The sequence below is a fragment of the Ailuropoda melanoleuca genome, chromosome X (assembly GCF_002007445.2).
Source record: "Ailuropoda melanoleuca isolate Jingjing chromosome X, ASM200744v2, whole genome shotgun sequence".
Lineage (NCBI taxonomy): Eukaryota > Metazoa > Chordata > Mammalia > Carnivora > Ursidae > Ailuropoda > Ailuropoda melanoleuca.
Genome location: NC_048238.1, coordinates 56,635,474 through 56,656,354, shown reverse-complemented (window position 1 = coordinate 56,656,354; position 20,881 = coordinate 56,635,474). Strand labels below are relative to the sequence as shown.

At 36.1% G+C, this 20,881-nt stretch overlaps 1 protein-coding gene across 8 annotated transcripts in view; it reads left to right on the top strand.

Annotated features, from left to right (window-relative positions):
• Positions 1-20,881, top strand: part of ATRX (ATRX chromatin remodeler) — a 310,799-nt gene that overhangs the window by 246,469 nt on the left and 43,449 nt on the right. For all 8 annotated transcript variants that reach the window (XM_034649523.1, XM_019809464.2, XM_019809463.2 and 5 more), the window contains one exon: positions 10,282-10,390. In XM_034649523.1, coding sequence (XP_034505414.1) covers positions 10,282-10,390 — 109 coding nt within the window. The remainder of the gene's footprint in view (positions 1-10,281; positions 10,391-20,881) is intronic.

Here is a 20,881-nt window from a genome sequence, read left to right as displayed (position 1 = left end):
CCATACAAATTTAAGGACTATTTGTTCCAGTTCTTTGAAAAATGTCCTCGGTATTTTGATCGGGGTAGCATTGAAAGTGTAGATTACTCTGGATCGCATGGACGTTTTAACTATGTTAATTCTCTGATCCATGAGCATGGAATATTTTTCAGTCTTTTTGTGTCTTCCTCAGTGTCTTTCAAGAGTGATTTGTAGTTTCTAGAATATAGATCCTTTACGTCTCTGGTTAAGTTAATTCCAAGGTAACGTATGTTTTTTGGTGCTGTTGAAAATGAGATGGATTCCCTAATTTCTCTTTCTTCAGTCTCATTGTTCGTGTAGAGAAATGCAACTGATTTCTTTTTTTTTTTTTAATGATTTTTTATTTTGTTATGTTAGTCACCATACAGTACATCCCCGGATTCTGATATAAAGTTCGATGCTCCATTAGTTGCGTATAAACACCCAGTGTACCATGCAATACGTGCCCTCCTTACCACCCATCACCAGTCTATCCCATTCCACCCCCGCCGAAGGCGTCGGTTTGTTTCTCATAGTCCATAGTCTCTCATGTTTCATTCCCCCTTCTGATTACCCCCCTTTCTTTATCCCTTTCTTCCTCTACCGATCATCCTAGTTCTTATGTTCCATAGATGAGAGAAATCATATGATAATTTTACTGATTTCTGAGCATTGATTTTGTATCCCGCCACATTACTAAATTGCTCTATAACTTCTAATAGTTTGGGTGTGGATTCTTTTGGGTTTTCCATATAGAGTATCAGGTCATCTGCGAAGAGAGACATTTTGACTTCTTCTTTACAGTTTTGGATACATTTTAGCCCTTTCTCTTGTCTGATTGCTGTTGCAAGGATTCCTTATACTATGTTGAATAATAGTGGTGAGAGTGGGCATCCTTGTTGTGTTCCTGACTTTAAGGGAAAGGCTTCCAGCTTTTCCCCATTGAATGATATTTGCTGTAGGCTTTTCATAGATGGTTTTTATGAGATTTAGGAATGTACCCTCTATCCCTACACTCTGAAGGGTTTTAATCAGGAAAGTATGCTGTATTTTGTCAAATGCTTTTTCTGCATCTATTGAGAGAATCGTATGATTTTTGGCTTTTTCCTTTTGGATAAAATCTTTGACATTGATTAATTTGTTAATGTTGAACCACCCTTGCATCCCAGGGATGAATCCCACTTGGTCATGATGGATAATCCTTTTAATGTACTGTTGGATTCTGTTAGCCAGGATCTTGTTGAGGATTTTGGCGTCCATGTTCATTAGGGAAATCGGTCTGTAGTTCTCCTTTTAGATGGGGTCTTTGCCTGGTTTGGGGATCAAGGTAATATTGGCCTAATAGAATAAGTTTGGTAGCTGTCCTTCTGTTTCTATTTTTTGAAATAGCTTTAGGAGAATAGGTATTATTTCTTCTTTGAATGTTTGGTAGAATTCCCTAGGAAAACCATCCTGGCCTGGAGTTTTGTTTTTTGGAAGGTTGTTTATCACTGACTCAATTTCTTCATAGTTAATTGGCCTGTTTACGAAATCTATTTTTTCCTGTTTCAGTCTTAGTAGTTTATATGTTTCCAGGAAGGCCTCCATCTCTTCCAGATTGCTTAGTTTTTTGGCATATAGCTGTTGATAAAAATTTCTAATAATCCTTCCAATTTCAATGTTGTTGGTCATGACCTCTCCCTTTTCATTCATAATTTTAATAATTTCGGACCTTAATCTTTGCTTTTGGATAAGTCTTGCCAGTGGTCTGCCAATTTTATGGATTCTCTCAAAGAACCAGCTTCTAGTCCTGTTGATTTGCTCTACTGTACTTCTGTTTTCTAATTCATTGATTTCTGCTCTAATTTTGGTCAACTGCTTCCTCGTGAGTGGGTTAGGCCTGTCCCTCTGTTGCTGTTCCAGCTTCTTGAGGTGAGAATATAGAAACTGCATTTTAGATTTTTCTATTCTTTTGAGTGAGGCTTGGATGGCTATGTATTTCCCCCTTAGGACTGCCTTTGCAGTATCCCATAGGTTTTGGACCGTTGTGTTTTCATTCTCAGTCTCCATAAATTGTTTAAATTGATTTTTGATTTCCTGGTGTATCGAATCATTCCTGAGCAGGATGGTTCTTAGTCTCCAAGTGTTTGAGTTTCTTCAGAATTTTTCCTTGCAGTTGAGTTCCAATTTCAAAGCGTTGTGGTCTGAGAATATTCAGGGAATAATTTCAATCTTTTGGTATTGGTTGAGATCTGTTTTGTGTCCCAGAACATGGTCTATTCTTGAGAATGTACCATGGGCATTAGAATAGAATGAGTATTCTTTGGTTCTGGGGTGTAGTGTTCTATATATATCTATGAGGTCCAATTCGTCGAGTATGCATTCAAAGCCCTTGTTTCTTTGTCGATTTTTTGCATGGGTGTTCTGTCTATTTCTGATAGTGGAGTGTTGAGGTCCCCTGTTATTACCATATTTTTATCTATGATTCTCTTTATTCTGGTTAAGAATTGACTTGTGTATCTTGCTGCTCCCCTGTTTGGGGCATATATATTTATAATTGTCATATCCACTTGTTGGATACATCCTTTAAGAATAATATAGTGCGTTCGGTGTCTCTAACTATAGTCTTTAGTTTAAAATCCAATCTGTCTAATGTTAGAATTGCTACCCCAGCTTTCTTTCGAGGTCCATTGGTGTGAAAGATGGTATTCCATTCCTTTATTTTTAGTCTGAACGTACCTTTGGTTCAGAATGAGTCTCTTGTAGATAGCAAATGGATGGGTCATGTCTTTTTATCCAATGTGCAACCCTGTGGCGTTTTATGGGAGCATTTAGGCCATTAACATTGAGACTGAATATTGAGAGATATGATTTTAATGATGCCATGTTGCCAGTAAAGTCTTTGTTTCTATCGATTGTGACTTTCTGTTCTGTATCACTCTTGGGGCCTTTTTACTTTTATAGAACCCCCCTTAATATCTCCTGTAGGGCTGGTTTCGTGGTTACGAAATTGGTCAATGACTGGCGATTCTGGAAGGCCTTTATTTTTCCATCAATTCTGAATGACAGCCTTGCTGGATAAAGGATCCTCGGCTGCATGTTTTTCTCTGAAGGAGCTTTAAAAATGGTCCCCCAACCCTTTCTCTTATTCCAGGTCTGTGTAGACAGGTCTGATGTAATTCTGATGCCTTTGCCTTGGTACGTGAGAAATTTCTTTGCCCTGGCCGCTTTCAATACTGTATCCTTGGATCTAATATTTGCGAATTGCACTATGACATGGCCGTGGCGTAGGTTTGTCCTGGTTGAGCTTGGATGGGGTCCTCTCTGCCTCTTGGACACGAATGCTTGTTTCCCTTGCTAGATTAGGGAAGTTTTCAGCTACAATTTGTTCAAATCTCTTCTAGACCTCTGTTTTTCTCCACCCCCTCGGGGATGCCGATGATTCTGACATTGGAACGTTTCATTGAGTCATTAATCTCCTGTAACCTACATTCATGAGCGTGGATTTTTTTGAGTCCAGATTCTATTTTAGCTTTTTCTTCTACTAACCCATCCTCCAATTCGCTTATACGTTCTTCTGCCTCATTCACCCTGGCCGTCAGTGCCTCTAGTTTTTACTGCATTTGGCTCATAGAATTTTTAATTTCTGCTCTCATTTCCACCCTTAGAGATTCTATATTCTCATTAACATTTTCGTTAATACTTTTTTCAAGTCTACACATCATCTTGGCCATTGTTACTCTGAATTCCATTTCTGATAATTTGGTTATATCCATATCTATTAGTTCTGTGGCAGAGGCCACAGACTCATTGTCTTTTCTTTGCTGGGGGGGATTTCTCTTTCTCGTCATTCTGATGAGGAGAGGGTGCGGGGTTGTACAGAGCCCAAATTATCAACCAGGACCCAGGCAGTGTGCTCTTGTTTTATAGGGACCTTAGGGATGTGGGCTTCTTGATTTTTCATCCTGCCTTCTGGGGGAGGGGCCTACCACGCCGATACTCAGGCAACCCTGTTTGGGTAGAGTCTCCATGTCCCCTGCGAGGGGGGATGGGGTGGGCACACTGTGATCCGGTGTTTCCAGGCTTTTGTTCTCTGGCGGCTTTCCCTGGCGGTTTTCTGTGCCTCTTTTGAGAGTCAGAGCAGCAGTGGCCGAATCTCAGCCTCTGTCTCAGAACAGATGGATCGCAGACTGTTCTCCACTGATGTTCTGGCCACTTTAACTCTCTTTCTGTTGGTGCTGCTCAACCCTGCAGCGTCCCAGGAATGTGCGCCCCACACCCGGCATCCGAGCCCTCAATTCCAGCACCGGTACGTCTCTGTCCTTTGTGTTTCTAACACCGCCAGCCGCCAGCTGCCCCCGCGTGCTCCCAGAGCTCCCAGTCTCAGTCTGGTTCTAGTGAGCACACCGGATCTCGTTTCAGTCTGGTGGCGCGCGTTCCCCGGCTCACGGTCTCAGTCTGCTCTCTCGCGGGTGCCGGTCCGCGAGTCCACCTGCTCCCCCGTGCAGGTGGCTACCGCTTCCCGGGGCCCAAACGCGGCGACTCCCTCCCCCTTCCATTTATCTTCCGATATCTGTGCGCGGTTTCACGGCTCCCCGCTTCGTACCTCAATACTCAGCGCTGGAGATGTTCATTTGTAGAGATCCAGATGTATCATCCTGCGTCTCAGGCTGATTCCGTGGATGTTCGGGCTGGTCTGGTACCTATCCAACCCGACTTGGGACCGGCTGAGAAAGGGGTCCCCTACTCTTCCGCCTCTTAACTCCCTGGTGCATTACTTTAAATGTCACATGTTAAACCAACCTTGCATACCTGGGATAAATTCTACTTGGTTATGGTGTATAATTCTCTTTATATGTTGCTGGATTCTGTTCACTAGTATTTTGTTGAGGATTTGTGCATCCTTGTTTATAAGATATAATAGTTTTCTGTTTTATTTTCTTTTAATATCCTTTGTTTTGATACAAGGCTAATACTGGCCTCATTTAATGAGTTGGGAAGTATTCCTTTTCCTATTTTTTAACAGATTTTATTTATTTATTTGAGAGAGAGAGAGAGCGAGAACACAAGCAGGGGGAATGGGGGAGGGAGAAGCAGGTTTCCTGCTGAGCAGGGAGCCCATTGTGGGGCTTGATCCCAGGACACCGGAATCATGACCTGACTTGAAGCAGACACTTAACAACTGAGCCACCCAGGTTCCCCATCCTTTTCCTATTTTTTGAAAGAGTTTGGGAAGAATTGGTATGAGTTCTTTAAGTGTCTGCCAACATTTAGCAGTGAAGCCATCTGGACCTGGGTTTTTCTTGTGGGTAGTTTTTATCATCATCATCAGCAGCAGCAGCAGCAGCAACAACAGTATTGTAAAATATACATAACATAAAATTTAACATTTTGTCGGAGTGAAAAAGCAACCTACCGAATAGGAGAAAGAATTTGCAAATCATGTATCTTGTCAGGGCTTAATATTCAGAATACATAAAGAACTACTATAATTCAACAACAAACAGATAACCTGATTCAAAAAAATGGGCAAAAGAGTCAAATGGACATTTCTCTAAAGATAATATACAAATGACTTACAAGCACATGAAAATATGCCCAACATCATTAATCTTTAGAGAAACGCAAATCAAAACCCCAATGAGATATAACCTCACACTATTAGAATGGCTACTGTCAAAAAAAATCAGTAAATAACAGGTTGGTGATGATATGGAGAATTTGGAACGTTTGTGCACTCTTGGTAGGAATGTAAAATGATACAGTCACTGGGGAATTCAGTATGGCAGTCCCTCAGGAGACTAAAACTAGAATTACATGATCCAACAATACTACTTCTGGGTATATACCCAAAAGAATTGAAAGCATGGTCTTAAAAGATATTTTACACCCATATTCATAGCCACTTTATTCACAATAATGAAAAGGGAGAAACAATCCAGGTGTATATTGGTGGATGAATGGATAAACAAAATGTGGCATATACACAGTGGAATATTTTTCAGCTCTTGAAGGAAATCTTGTCACATGCTACAACCCTGAAGACATTATCTTAAGTGAAATAAACCAGCACAAAAAAAGGTGAATACTGTGTGATTTCATTTACTTAGCATATCTAAAGTAGTCAGATTCACAGAAACAAAGTAGAATGGTGCTTACTGTGGGGAAGGGGAGAATGAGGAGTTGTTGTTTCGTGGGTATAGAGTTTCAGTTTGCAAGTAAAGAAAGTTCTGGAGATCTGTTAACACAACTGAACTATACACTTAAAATGGTTAAGATGGTAAATTCTATGGCATGTGTTGTGGAGTTTTGTTTTGTTTTGTTTTGTTTTTTTAACCATAATGTAAGAAGTTATATAGCCAGCTGCTAGTGGAGGTTGGGTAAAACAGGAGTTTTGTTTGTTTTGTTTTGTTTTGCACCAAATCTTTCTAGCTGTCTTTTATTAAAAATGCAAATTTTAAAAAACTGATAAAAGATATGGGACAAGAAACTTAAAACTCCCTAATTTGTTTACTTGGCAAGACATATTTATATAAAATTAATGGACATTAAATTTTAAAAAAATTGATGAGTACCTACCAGCTGTTCTGCCAACAACTAGGAAACACAGTTGTCCCTTTCTTGAGGAATAGTCTAATGGTGAATACAAATATTAAAGACAAAAAAATTAAATGCCCAGGAAATTGAGGGGCAGTATTTCTGTGATTTAAGAAGGAGTTGTTCTAATCTCTCTGCCTCAGACTATCTCAAACAGCTCCTTAGTATGCCTTAACTATATTTCCCCCAATCAATTAATAGAAAAAAAGAAGCCAAATTGGGAGGGGAGAGACAAGAAGGGAAACAGGTCTTCACCATTTTGATCATTTTTAAGTGTATAGTTCTATGACATTAGGCACACCCATATTACCGTGGAACCATCACCACCATTTTAAAATTTTCACTTTTGCTGGGGAGCAAGTCCATGAAGCTCCTTATGTTGTCATATCAGAAGTCCCTCTCCCCATAAATGATTTTGGTTTTTTTCACTGATTTCATAAACATTTTGAAGTCCCTCCATATATGATGTTATATCACTTTCAGCTCTATAATAATCTGTCCAGTAAAATCGTAATTTCTCCATTATTATACATCAGGATTATTATGTTAAATTTTTCACTATTACAGGTAGTGTACTGTAGGTACCTTGATGAGAGTATATTTTTAAAAATTTCTTCAGGTTAAAGAGAGCGAACACCAGCAGAGGGAGTGGAGAGGGAGAAGCAGGCTTCCCGCTGAGCACGGAGCCTGATGCAGGGCTTGATCCCAGGACCCTGGGATCATGACCTGAGCCGAAGGCAGACGCTTGATGACTGAGCCACCCAGGCGCCCCTAGTACCATACTGTTTTGATGACTATATCTTTGTAGTATAGTTTGAGATCAGGGAGCGTGATACTTCCAGCCTTGTTCTTTCTCAGGGTTGCTTTGACTATTTGGCATCTTTTGTGGTTCTATACAAATTCTAGGATTCTTTGTTCTAGTTCTGTGAAAAAATGTATTGTGACCTTTTCTTTTTTTGTCTGATGGTACCCTGAGTACTCTTGGAATATAGTGGTATTGTTTTTAATTTTAATTTTCTAATTCTTTTGTTGATATTTTCTCTTATTGTAGTCATTTTGAATATATTTATTTTTAGGAAATAAAACCCTAATAACATCCTGTGCAAGTTATAGGCAAGTAGTATCTTTACTTTTAGACAGGTGCATTGGTTGCTTAGGTCACTGTAGTGAAAAGGAGCATTTGCTCTTTATTTGATACTGTACCACATACTATGTCACTGGTTTACTAAGACATTTACCTAGTAAAAAAAGTAGAATTCCTTTTTTTCCCCAAGCAAAATCTTACATGGAATATTAGTACATTGGGTGTGGGTTGCTAAAGAAGTGAAGAATTCTTTCCTCCTTCCCTATCTGGGGTTAAGAGTCATCACTAAGCCACTGCCTTATTAGCACACCTCAAATTAGCTGTTTACAGAACCCATAAAGTATTCTAGGGTTCATTTCATTTTGTAAGTATAGGGTACCTACCACATGCAAGGCACAATCTAGATGCTAAGGATAAAGAAGCTAACAAAAAAGAACATGTCCCTAACCTCCTAGAGGCTACATGTTTGTTAAGGAAGACCAATAAGAAACAAACAGGAAATGTATAGTTTAAAAATGCAATGGAGAAATAATGAAATACTTTAAAGGTGATAGGGATTTGGGGGGGACAATATGTAAATTGGTCAGGTCAGGCTTTACTGATGTCCCTCACAGAACTGGACATGTGGTAGGTCCATAGTAAATATTTGCTGAACTGTCAGGGTAATACATTGCCCTTACCTGGATATTCTTCAGTTATTTTCCATAGAGAATCATGCTCTGGTGATGCATTTTTTATGTGCCCATTACATTTAAGTGCTAGGTATATACTGGCACTTTTTATCTTTATCATTGCCCCCTTCTTTATTTCTAAGGCCCCTCCTTATTGATATGTCTTTAACATATATATGAGTAGTGTATATATGTGTTCCTTTTTTGACTATGGTTAAGTATAATGTTGGCTTAAATTGATTTTTCTGATATCTATTATTAGTTTTATTAGTTCAGTTCAATGTTCTGGCAGTGCTTCATTATCTGAAAGACAAAGTACCAGAAAAGTTCTATCAATTTATTCTACTATCACGAATAAATGGAAAATGCCCATTTTACTATATACCTGTAGTACTGTAATTACATTTTCCCCATCTTTAATGGGTAAAAACAATTGTCATTGTTTTAATTTGTACTTTTCTGACCACTGGCAAGGTTGAATATTTTTCCATATGGTTGTTAGTTTATATTTAATTTAATAAATTATCTTCAGCAAACATTTAACTATTAATCAGTTCAGTTTATCTTTTGTATCACTACTACCACTACTACTACTACTACTACTACTACTACTACTACTACTACTATAGTATACTGGACATTGAACTAGGTTCAAGAGGTATTATAGGAAATCATGTTATAGAGATGATCACATATAAATGTGCCCTAGTAGAGACAGATACAATTAGATGTGGGATCTTGGGTGATAATATTAAGTACTCAATGAGCTTAATTACTGTGTGACAGGCATTGTTCTAAGGGTTTTTTTTCCTTATATCAACTCATTTAAAAAGACAGTAACCCTATGCAGTAGGTGCTCAGCTTATCTCCATTTCTAGAGATAAACACATTTTCACATTTTTCTAAATGAAAATGCTAATAAATGGTGAACCTGCGATTTTTTTAAAAATCTATATTTTTGGTGACTAACCTGTGCTGACTTTATCACTTTTTAAGTGTTGGAGCAGAGAAAGGTGAGTATGTTGAAATACTTTAAAAATATTAATATCGTATTTTATTTATTTATGATTAGCATATTAACTTTAATAATTACCCTGTTCAGGTGAACAATTAATGAAAATGTGACTCCAGCCTCTCTTTTATCCGACCATCTATCTCAAATTCTTTTTTCTTTAGCTGTGTATGTCTTTTTTTCCCAATTGAAAGAAAAAAAAAACCATAGATAAATAGACTTTCTTACCAATTGCCAAATTTTCAGCAAGGAAATTCCAAGTTTTCAATATAAGTAAAGATACAGGTAAGTAATAAACATGTTGAAAAGCACCTTTTAAACTAAGTACTAAATTTAAGTAAAATGTTTGCCGAAAGATCTAAATCTCAGTTTTGTCAATTTGTTTTTATGTTAAGATTCTAGGATGTGACTCTGGAGGGGAAATAGTAATAGTATGTTTACAATTAAAAGAACTGGAATGGAAATTATGTATAATAAAATATAAAAATGTCATAAGTGCTTAATTTGGTATATTAGTTTTAATGTAAGTCTTGGGTAAATTTTCACCTCACTGTCCAAAAGTTGATCAGTATCAGCTTGTTAATAAGGGAGGAAACCTGGCCACTTACATATTTAATTTAAAGCAAGCTTCATGAACATAATGCCGTTTAACCATATTCTTTTGACAGTTTTAAAGGTTTCTAATCAAGGAAATCTTTTAAGAAATTCACATGTAGATGAAATACTTTTTAAAAGTATCTTTGCTATTCAGTATCTATTGGAAATAAATCTATGGTGAATTTATTTGTTAATATAGTGAATTATACCTTGATTAAAAAATGTATGTTTTACTATGCAAATAAAATATATATGACCAGATTTTAAGTGGTGAGCAGGGAAGAAAATCTGTTACTACTAGCAGAACAACATATAGCAAATCTTTTCTTGTTAATTTTCAGGTGAAGGGAAGTGGCTGCGAAACATCGACTATTACCGTTTAGATGGTTCTACTACTGCACAATCAAGGAAAAAATGGGCTGAAGAATTTAATGACGAAACTAATGTGAGGTAGGAAACATTTTTTGTTTGTACAGAGTTTTTAAAAAATAATTTTAAATCTGGGACGCCTGGGTGGCTCAGTCGGTTAAGCAGCCTGCTCTTGATTGCAGTTTAGGACATGATCTCAGGGTGGTGAGATCAAACCCTTGGGCTCTCTTGGCGTCTGTTTGTCCATCTGCCCCCATCCCCACCGTGCTATCTTGCACTCTCTTTCTCTCAAATAAATAAAATCTTTTTAAAAATAAAAAAAATTTTTAAATCTATAAACAGTAAAATTCACTCATTACATATTTCTACAATTTTTGACAAATGTAAGATAGAGTCAAGATATAAAATGGTTTCATCGCATCTTGAGAAATTCATTCATGGAATCATAGAGAGTTGGAGCCTTTTAAGTCTCACTTCTTTCATTTAGCAAGATATTTGAGATTTATCCATTTTATTGCATATGTCAACAGTTTGTTTTATTGTTGAGTAGTATTCCATTATATGGATTATTACAGTTTGTTTAGGCATTTCCACTTGAAAGCGTTGTTTCCAGGTTTTGGAATTAAAATTGAAGCTGCTCTAAACATTCATGTGTAAATTTTTGTGTGACCAGTTGATATTTCTAGGAGTGAATTGCTGGGTTGTATGGTAAGTCTGTGTTTAGCTTTGTAAGAAACTGCCAGTTTTCCAAAGTTAGTTGTACAATTTTGCATTCCCATCAGCAATGTATGGGAGTTCCGGTTGCTCTGTGTCCTTGTTAGCACTTGTTATTATTGTGGTTTTTTAAAAATTATTTTACTCATTCTAATAGGTATGTAATGGCATTTCATGTGATTTTAGTTTGCATTTCCCTAGTGATAATTGATATTAAGCATCCTTTCATGTACTTATTGGCCATTTTTATATCATTTTTGGTGACAAATCTGGTAGAAGCTTTTAATGTTAATGAAGTATTCCTGATCTCTTTATCTTCTGCAGAGATTTGAATCATATACTTTAAACCACTGTAGGCATGAGGTGTGTTGTATATGTGTTGTTGATACTGCTTTCACCTGTTAGCAGTTAACAGACTTGAACTGCATTTGGAAGAGAAAAATTTATATGTAAACATATGCACACACACATATACATGTGTGAAAGCATGGTCTTTAAGAAAATGTTGAAGATGGGGTTAGTTTAATGACAAGGCCAGAGTATGCCTTAGTAAATGTTTTAAAGCATAAAAGATATTATACTGTGTACGTAAAACATGTTTTAATTCTGGCAGAGTCTTCAGCTACACCTAGGGTTAAGGCTAGAGAAATTCCAGTTAGACCATAGGAAGAGTATATTCTGTTAGGTATTTATAATCCATGTAGTCTGGGGGAGCTTATAAAGGAATGGTTGAATACAGTAAAGTTACAAAAGTGTATGATTAAATAACTGTTTACAGAGTAAGTTCGTTTTTATATTGTTTGCCATGTTTCTACAAATTATTATATCTGCCTGAGTGTGAAGTAATTTTATTTTGTAACCCTCATCTAGTTTGTCAAACTAAACCTTCGACTTATTCAGTTTCCCAAATTTGTAAATATCACAGTAGCGTATGATTGTCACATAACATTCATATTTGATGACCAATGGGGAACAACATTGAAATTTGGATGCTGTGCTGTCATCTTGGTGTACTCACTAGCAGATTAACTCCCCTAAACATATACCAAAAAGTGTCTGATTCAAATTCATCTTCTCTCCCTCTCATTTTCCCTCTTTCCCTCTCCTTCCCCTGTGTGTGTGTGTGTGTGTGTGTGTGTGTGTGTGTGTATAAAATAGATTTGAGGGGTTATTTTTGAGTAGCTAAACCTGTCAAGGTTAAATCCACAAATGTTAGAGATTGTATTTATCTATATTCTGTTTTCTTGTGACTCAGTAATTTTCAGGAAATAGAATAAGTATTTTTATTGTAAAGCAGTTGGAAAGACACATTAAGGTAAACTTTAAGATAATAACCATTTCTAATGTTGTCTTGTGAGACCAGGAAGTAGTTTTCAACAGTCTTAGGTCCCTAGTTAGTTTTAATACTGTTTTTTTTAACATTTTATTTAGAAATAATTATAGATTCACAGGACTTGCAAAGATAGTACAGAGAGATCCTGTGAACACTTCATATAATTTTCCTTTATGTACCTATAATTTCAAAACCAAGAAATTGACACTAGTTCAAAGTATATAGTTCTGTCTTTTTTATCACATATGTAGAGATTCCTGTAACAACCCCTGAAATCAGGTACATAATATTCTATCACCACAGAGATTGCTCTCCTACTACCCTTTTATAGACATACCCATCCTTTCCACCAACTTCACCACTATCCCTAACTCCTGGCAATAACTAATTTGTTTTCCATGTTTATAATTTTGTCACATCAAAACTGATATAAATGATATCATACTTGTGTGATCTTTTGATTTGGTTTTTTTCATTCAGCATAAAACCCTTTAGTTCCATCCAAATTTTTCTGTATAGCAATAGTTATTCCTTTTTATTACAAAGTAGTATTCCATGGTATGGATATACAGGTGTTTAAGACAAACTGTACATCTATTGCAGGGCATTTTGGTTGTTTCCAGGTTTGGCTCTGTACAAATAAAGCTGCTGCTGGGGGAAGGCGCCCGGGTGGCTCAGTCAGTTAAGCATTCGGCTCTTGATTTCATTTCAGGTCATGATCTCAGGGTCCTAGGATCAAGCCCTGCATTGGGCTCGCCGCTCAGCAGGGAGTCTGCTTGTCTTCCTCTCCTTCTGTCCCTCCCCCTGCCTGCTTGCTCTGTCTCTCAAATAAATAAATAAATCTTTTTTTAAAAAAAGCTGCTGTGAATGTTGTGTGTAGGTTTAATGTAGACCTACAATTTCATTTCTCTAGTATAAATGCCAAGGAGTATGATAACTACGTTGCATGGTGAGTGACTGGTTTCTTAAGAAACCGCCAAGCTGTTCTCAGAGTGACTCTACTTTTTTACAATGCCACCAATAAAGTGTGAAAGATCAAGTTTTTCTGCATTCTCACCAGCATTTGGTGTTAGCACTGTTTTTTATTTTGGCTGTTCTGATGGGTGTGTAGTGGTAACTCATTGTGTCTTAAATTTGCATTTCCCTGATGGCTGGTTATGTTGAACAGTATTTTCATATGTTTATCTGCTATCTCTATCTCCTCTTTAGTGAAATGTTTGAGTCTTTTGCCCATTTTGTTAAGTTTTGGGAATTCTTTATGCAATTTAGATATGCGTCATTTGTCAGGTGTGTGGTTTGCCAGTATTTTCTGCCAGTCTACAGCATGTAATCCCCTTCACAAGGTTGTTCACAGACCAAAAGTTTTTAGTTTTGATCAAGTCTAGTTTGTTAATTTTATATATCATGTTTTTGGGTGTTAAATCTGTGAATTCTTCCACAAGCCCTAGTTCCTACAGATTTTCTCCTGTGCTCTAGTTTTATAGATTTACATTTTTACAATTTGTATTTTATGTTTAAGTCTGAGGTGCATTTTGAGGTAATTTTTCTATAAAATGTGCGATATAGGTCAAATTCACTTTTTTCCTTTTTTCGTTTTTTGCCTACAGATATCCATTTGCTCTAGCATCATTTGTTAAAAAAGCCATCCTTCCTCCACCAAATTGCTTTTGCACTTCTGTGAAAAATCAGTCTATTTCTTGGTTCACTGTTCTGTTCCATTGGTCTGTATGTCTGTCCTTCTGTCATTGCCACATAGTCTTGAATATTGTAGCTATAGAGTAAGCTTTAGTGACAGTTTGAGTGATATCTCTTACTTTATTCTTTTTCCAAATTGTTTTAGCTAGTCTAATATCTTTGCCTTCATATATAAATTTTAGAATCTTCATATATCTATAAATGTCTTGCAAGGCTTGTAATAGGAATTGCATTAAATGTCAGACCATTTGGGGAGAACTGATACTTTTACTATATTGAGCCTCCTGTGAACATATTCTTTTCCTATTTATGTGGATCTTTTATTTCTTTCATCAGTGTTTATAGTTTTCAACAATAAGTCCTGTATTTGTTTTGTTAGGTTTACACCTAGGTATTTTATTTTTCTGAATGACTGTATGGTATCATATTTTTAATTTTGGTTTTTGCATGTTCATTGCTAGTATGAAGAGATGCAATTGACTTTTGTGTTGATCTTGTTACCTGTGATCTTGTCAAACTCACTTACTTGTTCTCGGAGTTTGTTTTATAGATTCTCTGAGATGTTCTACTAGACCATTATATCATCTGCAAGTAAGGATAGTTTTACTATTTCTACCTTTCTGATCTGTATGCTGTTTATTTCCTTTTCTTGACATATTGCACTGGCTACAACTTCAGTAATATGTTAAATAGCAACAACGAGAGTGAACATTCTTGCATTCTTCTTGATAGTAAGAACATTCAGCGTTGGTCATGATGTTAACTGTATAACTTTTTATATATTCTTTATCAGTTTGAGTAAGTTCCCTTCTGCTCCTAGTTTGCTGGGGTTTTTATTTGAATGGATATTTAATTTTGTCAGATGCTTTTTCTGTCTCATTTAGTATTAATAAGTTTTCTTCTTTAGCCTGTTACATGCTGTATTATGTAGATTGATTTTCAAATACTGAACCAGCCTTGCATCCCTGGAATAAACCCCATATGGCCATGGTATATAATTCTTTTTGTATACTGAGGGTTTTATTTGCTAATACTTTGTTGAGGGATATATATGAGATACTGGTCTGTATCCATTTTTTTTTGTATGTCTTTATCTGATTTTGGTATCAGGATAGTATTGACGACATAAAATGAGTTGAAATGTTCTTTTCTTGTATTTTCTAAAAGAGATATAGAATTTGTGTTGATTAATCTTAAATTTTTGGTAGAATTTGCCAGTGAAACTTCCTAGCTTTAAATATTTTTGGAGAATTTTTAAATTACTAATTCAATTTCCTTAATAGTTATAGGATCATTCAAATTATTTCATATTGAATGAGTTGTGGTAGTTTGTGCTTTTTGAGGAATTGGTTCATTTCAACTAAATTTCAAATTTATGTATAGAATTTTTCATAGCATTTCCTTATTATTGTTTTGATATCTGCAGGGTCTGTAGTGATAGCCTTTCTTTCATTGATGCCATTGATAATTTGTGTAATTTGCTTGTTTGATAAAAATTTACTAGAGGTTAGTCAATTTTATTGGTCTTTTCAAAGAACCAGCATTTTGTTTTATTTTCTCTATTTTTTTTTCTATTTTCAGTTTCATCTTGCTTTGACTTTATTTTGCTCATTTTTCCCTGACTTTCTTCAGGTAGAACTTGGGATTACTAATTTAAGACTTTTCCTTTTTTCTAATGTATTTAGTGCTGTAAATTTCCCTCTCACCGCTGCTTTAGCTGAGTCATATAAATTTTGACATTGTATTTTCATTTCCATTCAATTTAGTGTTATTTTTTTCTTTAGAGACTTCCTTTTTGACTCATAGCTAGAAAGTATGTTGTTTAATTTCCAGATATTTAGAGATTTCTATTATTTTGCTTATTCTAGTTTGATTTGGTTCTGTATGATTTCAATTCTTTTAAATTTGTTATGTTTTGTTATATGGCTGAAGATTGTATTTTTATTGACCTTTTTTTTTAAAGATTTTATTTATTTATTTGACAGAGATAGAGACAGCCAGCGAGAGAGGGAACACAGGCAGGGGGAGTGGGAGAGGAAGAAGCAGGCTCATAGCGGAGGAGCCTGATGTGGGTCTCGATCCCATAATGCCGGGATCACGCCCTGAGCCAAAAGCAGACACTTAACCGCTGTGCCACCCAGGAGCCCCTATTGACCTTTTTTTATTCATCATTTTAGTATGTCTTTCTATAACTTTCATAGTGGTTGCTGTATTACATTATATAGACATAATTTATCATAGTTGACTAATGTTACCAGTTTACCATTTTGATTGCAGTGTAGAAACCTTATGCTCTTACATCCCTTTCTCTTCCCCATTTATAATATAATTGTCTTAAGTGTTTTCTTTACATAAATGGATTACCAATCAGACAGTGTAATAATTTTTTCTTCAATTATTAAACATAATTTAGAAAAATTAGGAAAATCTTTATTCACTCATATTTTTTGTACTTTTTATTGTTTCTTCCAAATGTTTCAGTATTTCTTTTATCATTTCTATTCTTTCTAGAGAAATCCTTTTAGTCATTCTTTTGGGGCAGGTCTGCTGGCAACAAATTTTTTGAGTACTTACATACGAGAATTTCTTGATTTCCTCTTCATTTTTGAAGAGTATTTTAGATGGGTATAGAATTGGGTTGGCAGTTCATTTCTTTCAGCACTTGAAAAATGTTGTACCACTTCCTTCAGGATTTCATAATTTCTTATGAAAAACCTGCTGTTGTTATTGAGTTTGGCTTTTTGAATTTCACGTATAAGTGATACCATTTAGTATTTGTCTTTCTCACTTAGCATAATGCGCTCAAGGAACATTCATGTTGCCACATAAGGCAGAATGTCCTTTTTCCTCATGGCTGAATACTGTCCTGTTGTATGTTATATACCACATCTTTTTTATCCATTCATCTGTTCATGGGCCCTTAGGTTGTTTTCATATCTTGGCTATTATGAATAATGCTGCAGTAAACATGGGAGTACATATATCTGTTTGACATTTTATTTTCATTTCTTTTGTATATATACCTAGAAGTGGAATTGCTGGATCATATGGTAGATCTTATTTTTAATGTTTTGAGGAAACGCCATATTGTTTTTTCATAGTGGCTAAACCAATAAGTGAATGTAGACTACAGTATTTTATTGTAATCATTAAACCTCCTAAAAGACTAGAAATTATTCCAACCGGTAAAAAGAAATGATAATTATTTAACATGATGGAGGTGCTAATTGTTGCTACAGTGGCAATCATATACAATATATAAATGTATCAAACTAACATGTATAGCTTAATTTTATACAATATTTTATGTTAAATATATTTTAATTTTTAAAAAACCTTCTGTTTTTCAAATCATTTTTCTTCCCTGTCAGTAAGTCCTGTTTCTTGCTTCTTTCAAGATTTTTTTATCTTAGTTTCAGAAGTTTGACTGTGGTGTGTCTTGGCATTAATTTCTTTGGGTTTGTCCTGTTTGTGGTTTGTTCAACTTCTTGAATCTGTAAGTTGTTTCTTGCTAAATTTTGGTAATTTTGAGCCATTATTTCTTTCAAATACTATTATATAACCTCTTCTTTTTTTCTTCTCCTCTACTTTTAGGACTCCCAAAGACAAGAATGTTAGGTCTTTTATTATAGTCCTATAGGTCCCTGAGCCTATGTTTTGTTTTTCTGGCTTTTTAAAATTTGATTTCTCCCTTTGCTTAGATTGGGTCATTTCTTTTGGTCCGTTTTCAAAGTTCCTGAATCTCTGTTCTTTATATTCTACTGTTTAGTCCATCTGTTGAGTTTTTTTTTTTAATTGTATTTTTCAGTTCTGAAATTTCTATTTGGTTCTTCTTTATGTCCTGTATTTCTCTGCTGAGGCTTTCTGTTTTTTTTTCCACTTGTCTCAGGTGTGTTAATAATTGCTTAATGAAGCATTTTTATAAATGTAGCTACTTTTTCCATCCTTGTCAGATAATTCGAACATTTATGTCATCTCAATGTTGGTGTCTGCTGATCGTCTTTTCTCATTGAAGTTGAGATTTTACTGGTTCTTGTTATGACAGAGATCTATTTTAACTGGACATTTTGTTTATTATGTCATGAGACTGTGTATCTTACTTAAATCTTCTATTATAGTGGGACTCTTTGGACACATGTTCTGATGGAAGATGAGGTGCCCCACCTCATTTACTGTCAGTTGAGAGTGGAAGTTCAGTCCACCCACTAGGCTTCTGTTGATCCTGTCCTGGCTGGGAGGGTTAGGATTGCTTATTTACAACCTCTCCCCCATTGGCCTCCACTGACACTACAGGGGTAACTCATTACTGTTTGAGTTGTGGTATAATTCCTTATTCTCCACTAGACCTCCTTGGATACTACCTTAGTAGGGAGGGAGAGGGTTTTTCTTGAACCTGCTGGCTGAAGATGGATGTCTGGTTTCCCTACATGGTCTTTACTGACACTGCTGGATTGAGGGGAGGACTGTGTTAACTCAGACTTCTCTGACACCACTCTGGCAATGCCTTGTTACAACTAGGTGAGGGTAGCAGTCTGAACTCCCCACTTGGCCTTTAGTGACAAGAGTGGAGGTGTACCACATTTTTCTGTACTGTTTGACTAGAATTGAGTGGTGTTTGTTTTAAAGTTTTCTGTCTTTCTAGGGTGCGCCTTTTTTAAAGGTCCTTTGGCTAGAGAGAGCAGGATTTTCTTGGAGATTTTTTTGGCAACATCCACTGGCATTTCCAGGTAGCTGGGCTCTTCAGCACTCATTCTGGGATGTATGAGACAAAAAGAAAGCCGATCGACTCAGTGCCATGTTGTTCCTTAGGTACCAAGGTCCCTAGCCAGTTTGTCTCCTCCGCCTTACTTTTCAGAAACTTCTTATGATTGTTTTATATATAATGTCCAGGGTCTTTAGCTTTACTTATTGTGAGGAATAGGGAACAGTATGTCTACTCCCAGAAGTGTCTACTCCATCTTTCCAGAAGTGGAAGTCCAAAGATTCAACTTTTCAAAGATTGTTCTGTCATTTGGCAAACATACATACGTATTTCTGTTGTGTATATGCCCAGAAGTGAGATTGCTGAGTAATAGATGATGTGTATATTGAGCTTTAGCTTATATTGCCAAAACAATTTTTCCAAATTGGTTGTACCAATTTGCATTCCCCTGGTAGCATATAGGTGTTTCAGTTGTTCTCTGTCATCGTCACTTGACAATGTCTGGTTTTTTTTTTAAGCTGTTGTGATAGATATGTACTGGCAAGACTCAGTAGTCTTTTTTAAAAAAATATTTATCTGAGAGAGAGAGTGAGAGAGCACAAGCAGGGGGAGCAGCAGAGGGAGAGGGAGAAGCAGACTCCCCACTGAGCAGGGAGCACGGGGTTTGATCCCAGGACCCTGAGATCATGACCTGAGTCGAAGGCAGCCACTTAACTGACTGAGCCACCCAGGTGCCCAAAGACTTAATAGTCTTAATCTGTACTTCCCTGATAACTAATTCCAAGCGGTTTGTAGATATAAATGTGGAAGCTAAAACAAAAGTTTTAGAAGGGAACAGCAAAGACTATTTTCCTGATCTTGCATTAAGAAAACTCATAGGGGCATCTGGATAGCTCAGTCGGTTAAGCATCCGACCCTTGATTTCAGCTCAGATCATGGATCGAGCCCTGCATTGAGCTCTGTGCTCAGTGGGGAGTCTGCTTGAGATTCTCTTTCTCTCTCCCTCTGCCCCTTCTCCCTCTTGCGTGCGCTCTTTCTCTCTCTCTTTCTAAAATAAAAGAAAGGAAGAAAGAAAACTTTCATAAACAGGACACACAAAGTACTAACCATAAAAGGAAATATAGATAAGGTGAACTTCATTAAAATTAAGAATTTCTAATCATCAAAGGAATTTCATATTAAAAATGAAAAGGCAAAGGGCGTCTGGGTGGCTCAGTTGGTTAAACATCTGACTCTTGATTTCAGCTCTATTTGTCCCTCTTCCTCTGCTCCTTCCCCTGCCCTCTCTCACTCCCTCTCTTGCTCTCTCTCAAATAAATTAAATAAATAAATAAAATCTTTTTCTTAAAAATGAAAAGGCAAAGCACAAAGTAGGAGAATCTATTTTTTCATTTTTAAAGATAATATGGAAAAACACAAAGACAATAAATGTTATTATTTGTAATTCAATAGCCCAGATATAACCATGGTTAGAGTTTCTATGCTTATACATACTTTTTTTTTTTTTGGCTTTTGGGTTTGTTTTCATTTTTTTATTGCAGTATAATTAACATACAGTGTTAGATTAGTTTCAGATATAGAATATAATTCAACAATTTTATGCATTAGTCAGTGCTCATCAAAATAAGCATACTCTTGATCCCCTTTATCTATTTCACCCCTCCTCCACCCACCTCCCCTTTGGCAACCATCAGTTTATTCTCTGTATTTAAGAGTCTGGCTTTTGTCTCTTTTTTGTTTGTTCATTTGTTTCTTAAATTCCACATGAGTGAAATCATATGGTATTTGTCTTTCTCTGACTTATTTCACTTAGCAGTAAACTTTCTTTGTCCGTCCATGTGGTCTCAAGTGGCATGATCTTGTTCTTTTTTATGGCTGAGTAATATTCCTGTGTGTGTGTGTGTGTGTGTGTGTGTAATATACACAAAATAACACAAAAACATACACACATCTTCTTTATACATTCATTTATCGGTGGACACTTGGGTTGCTTCCATCTCTTGGCTATTGTAAATAATGCTGCTGTAAATAAACATAGGTGTGCAAAAATCTTTTTGCAGTAGTGTTTTCATTTTCTTTGGGTAAATACCCAGGAGTGAAAATACATACATACATACATACCCAGTAG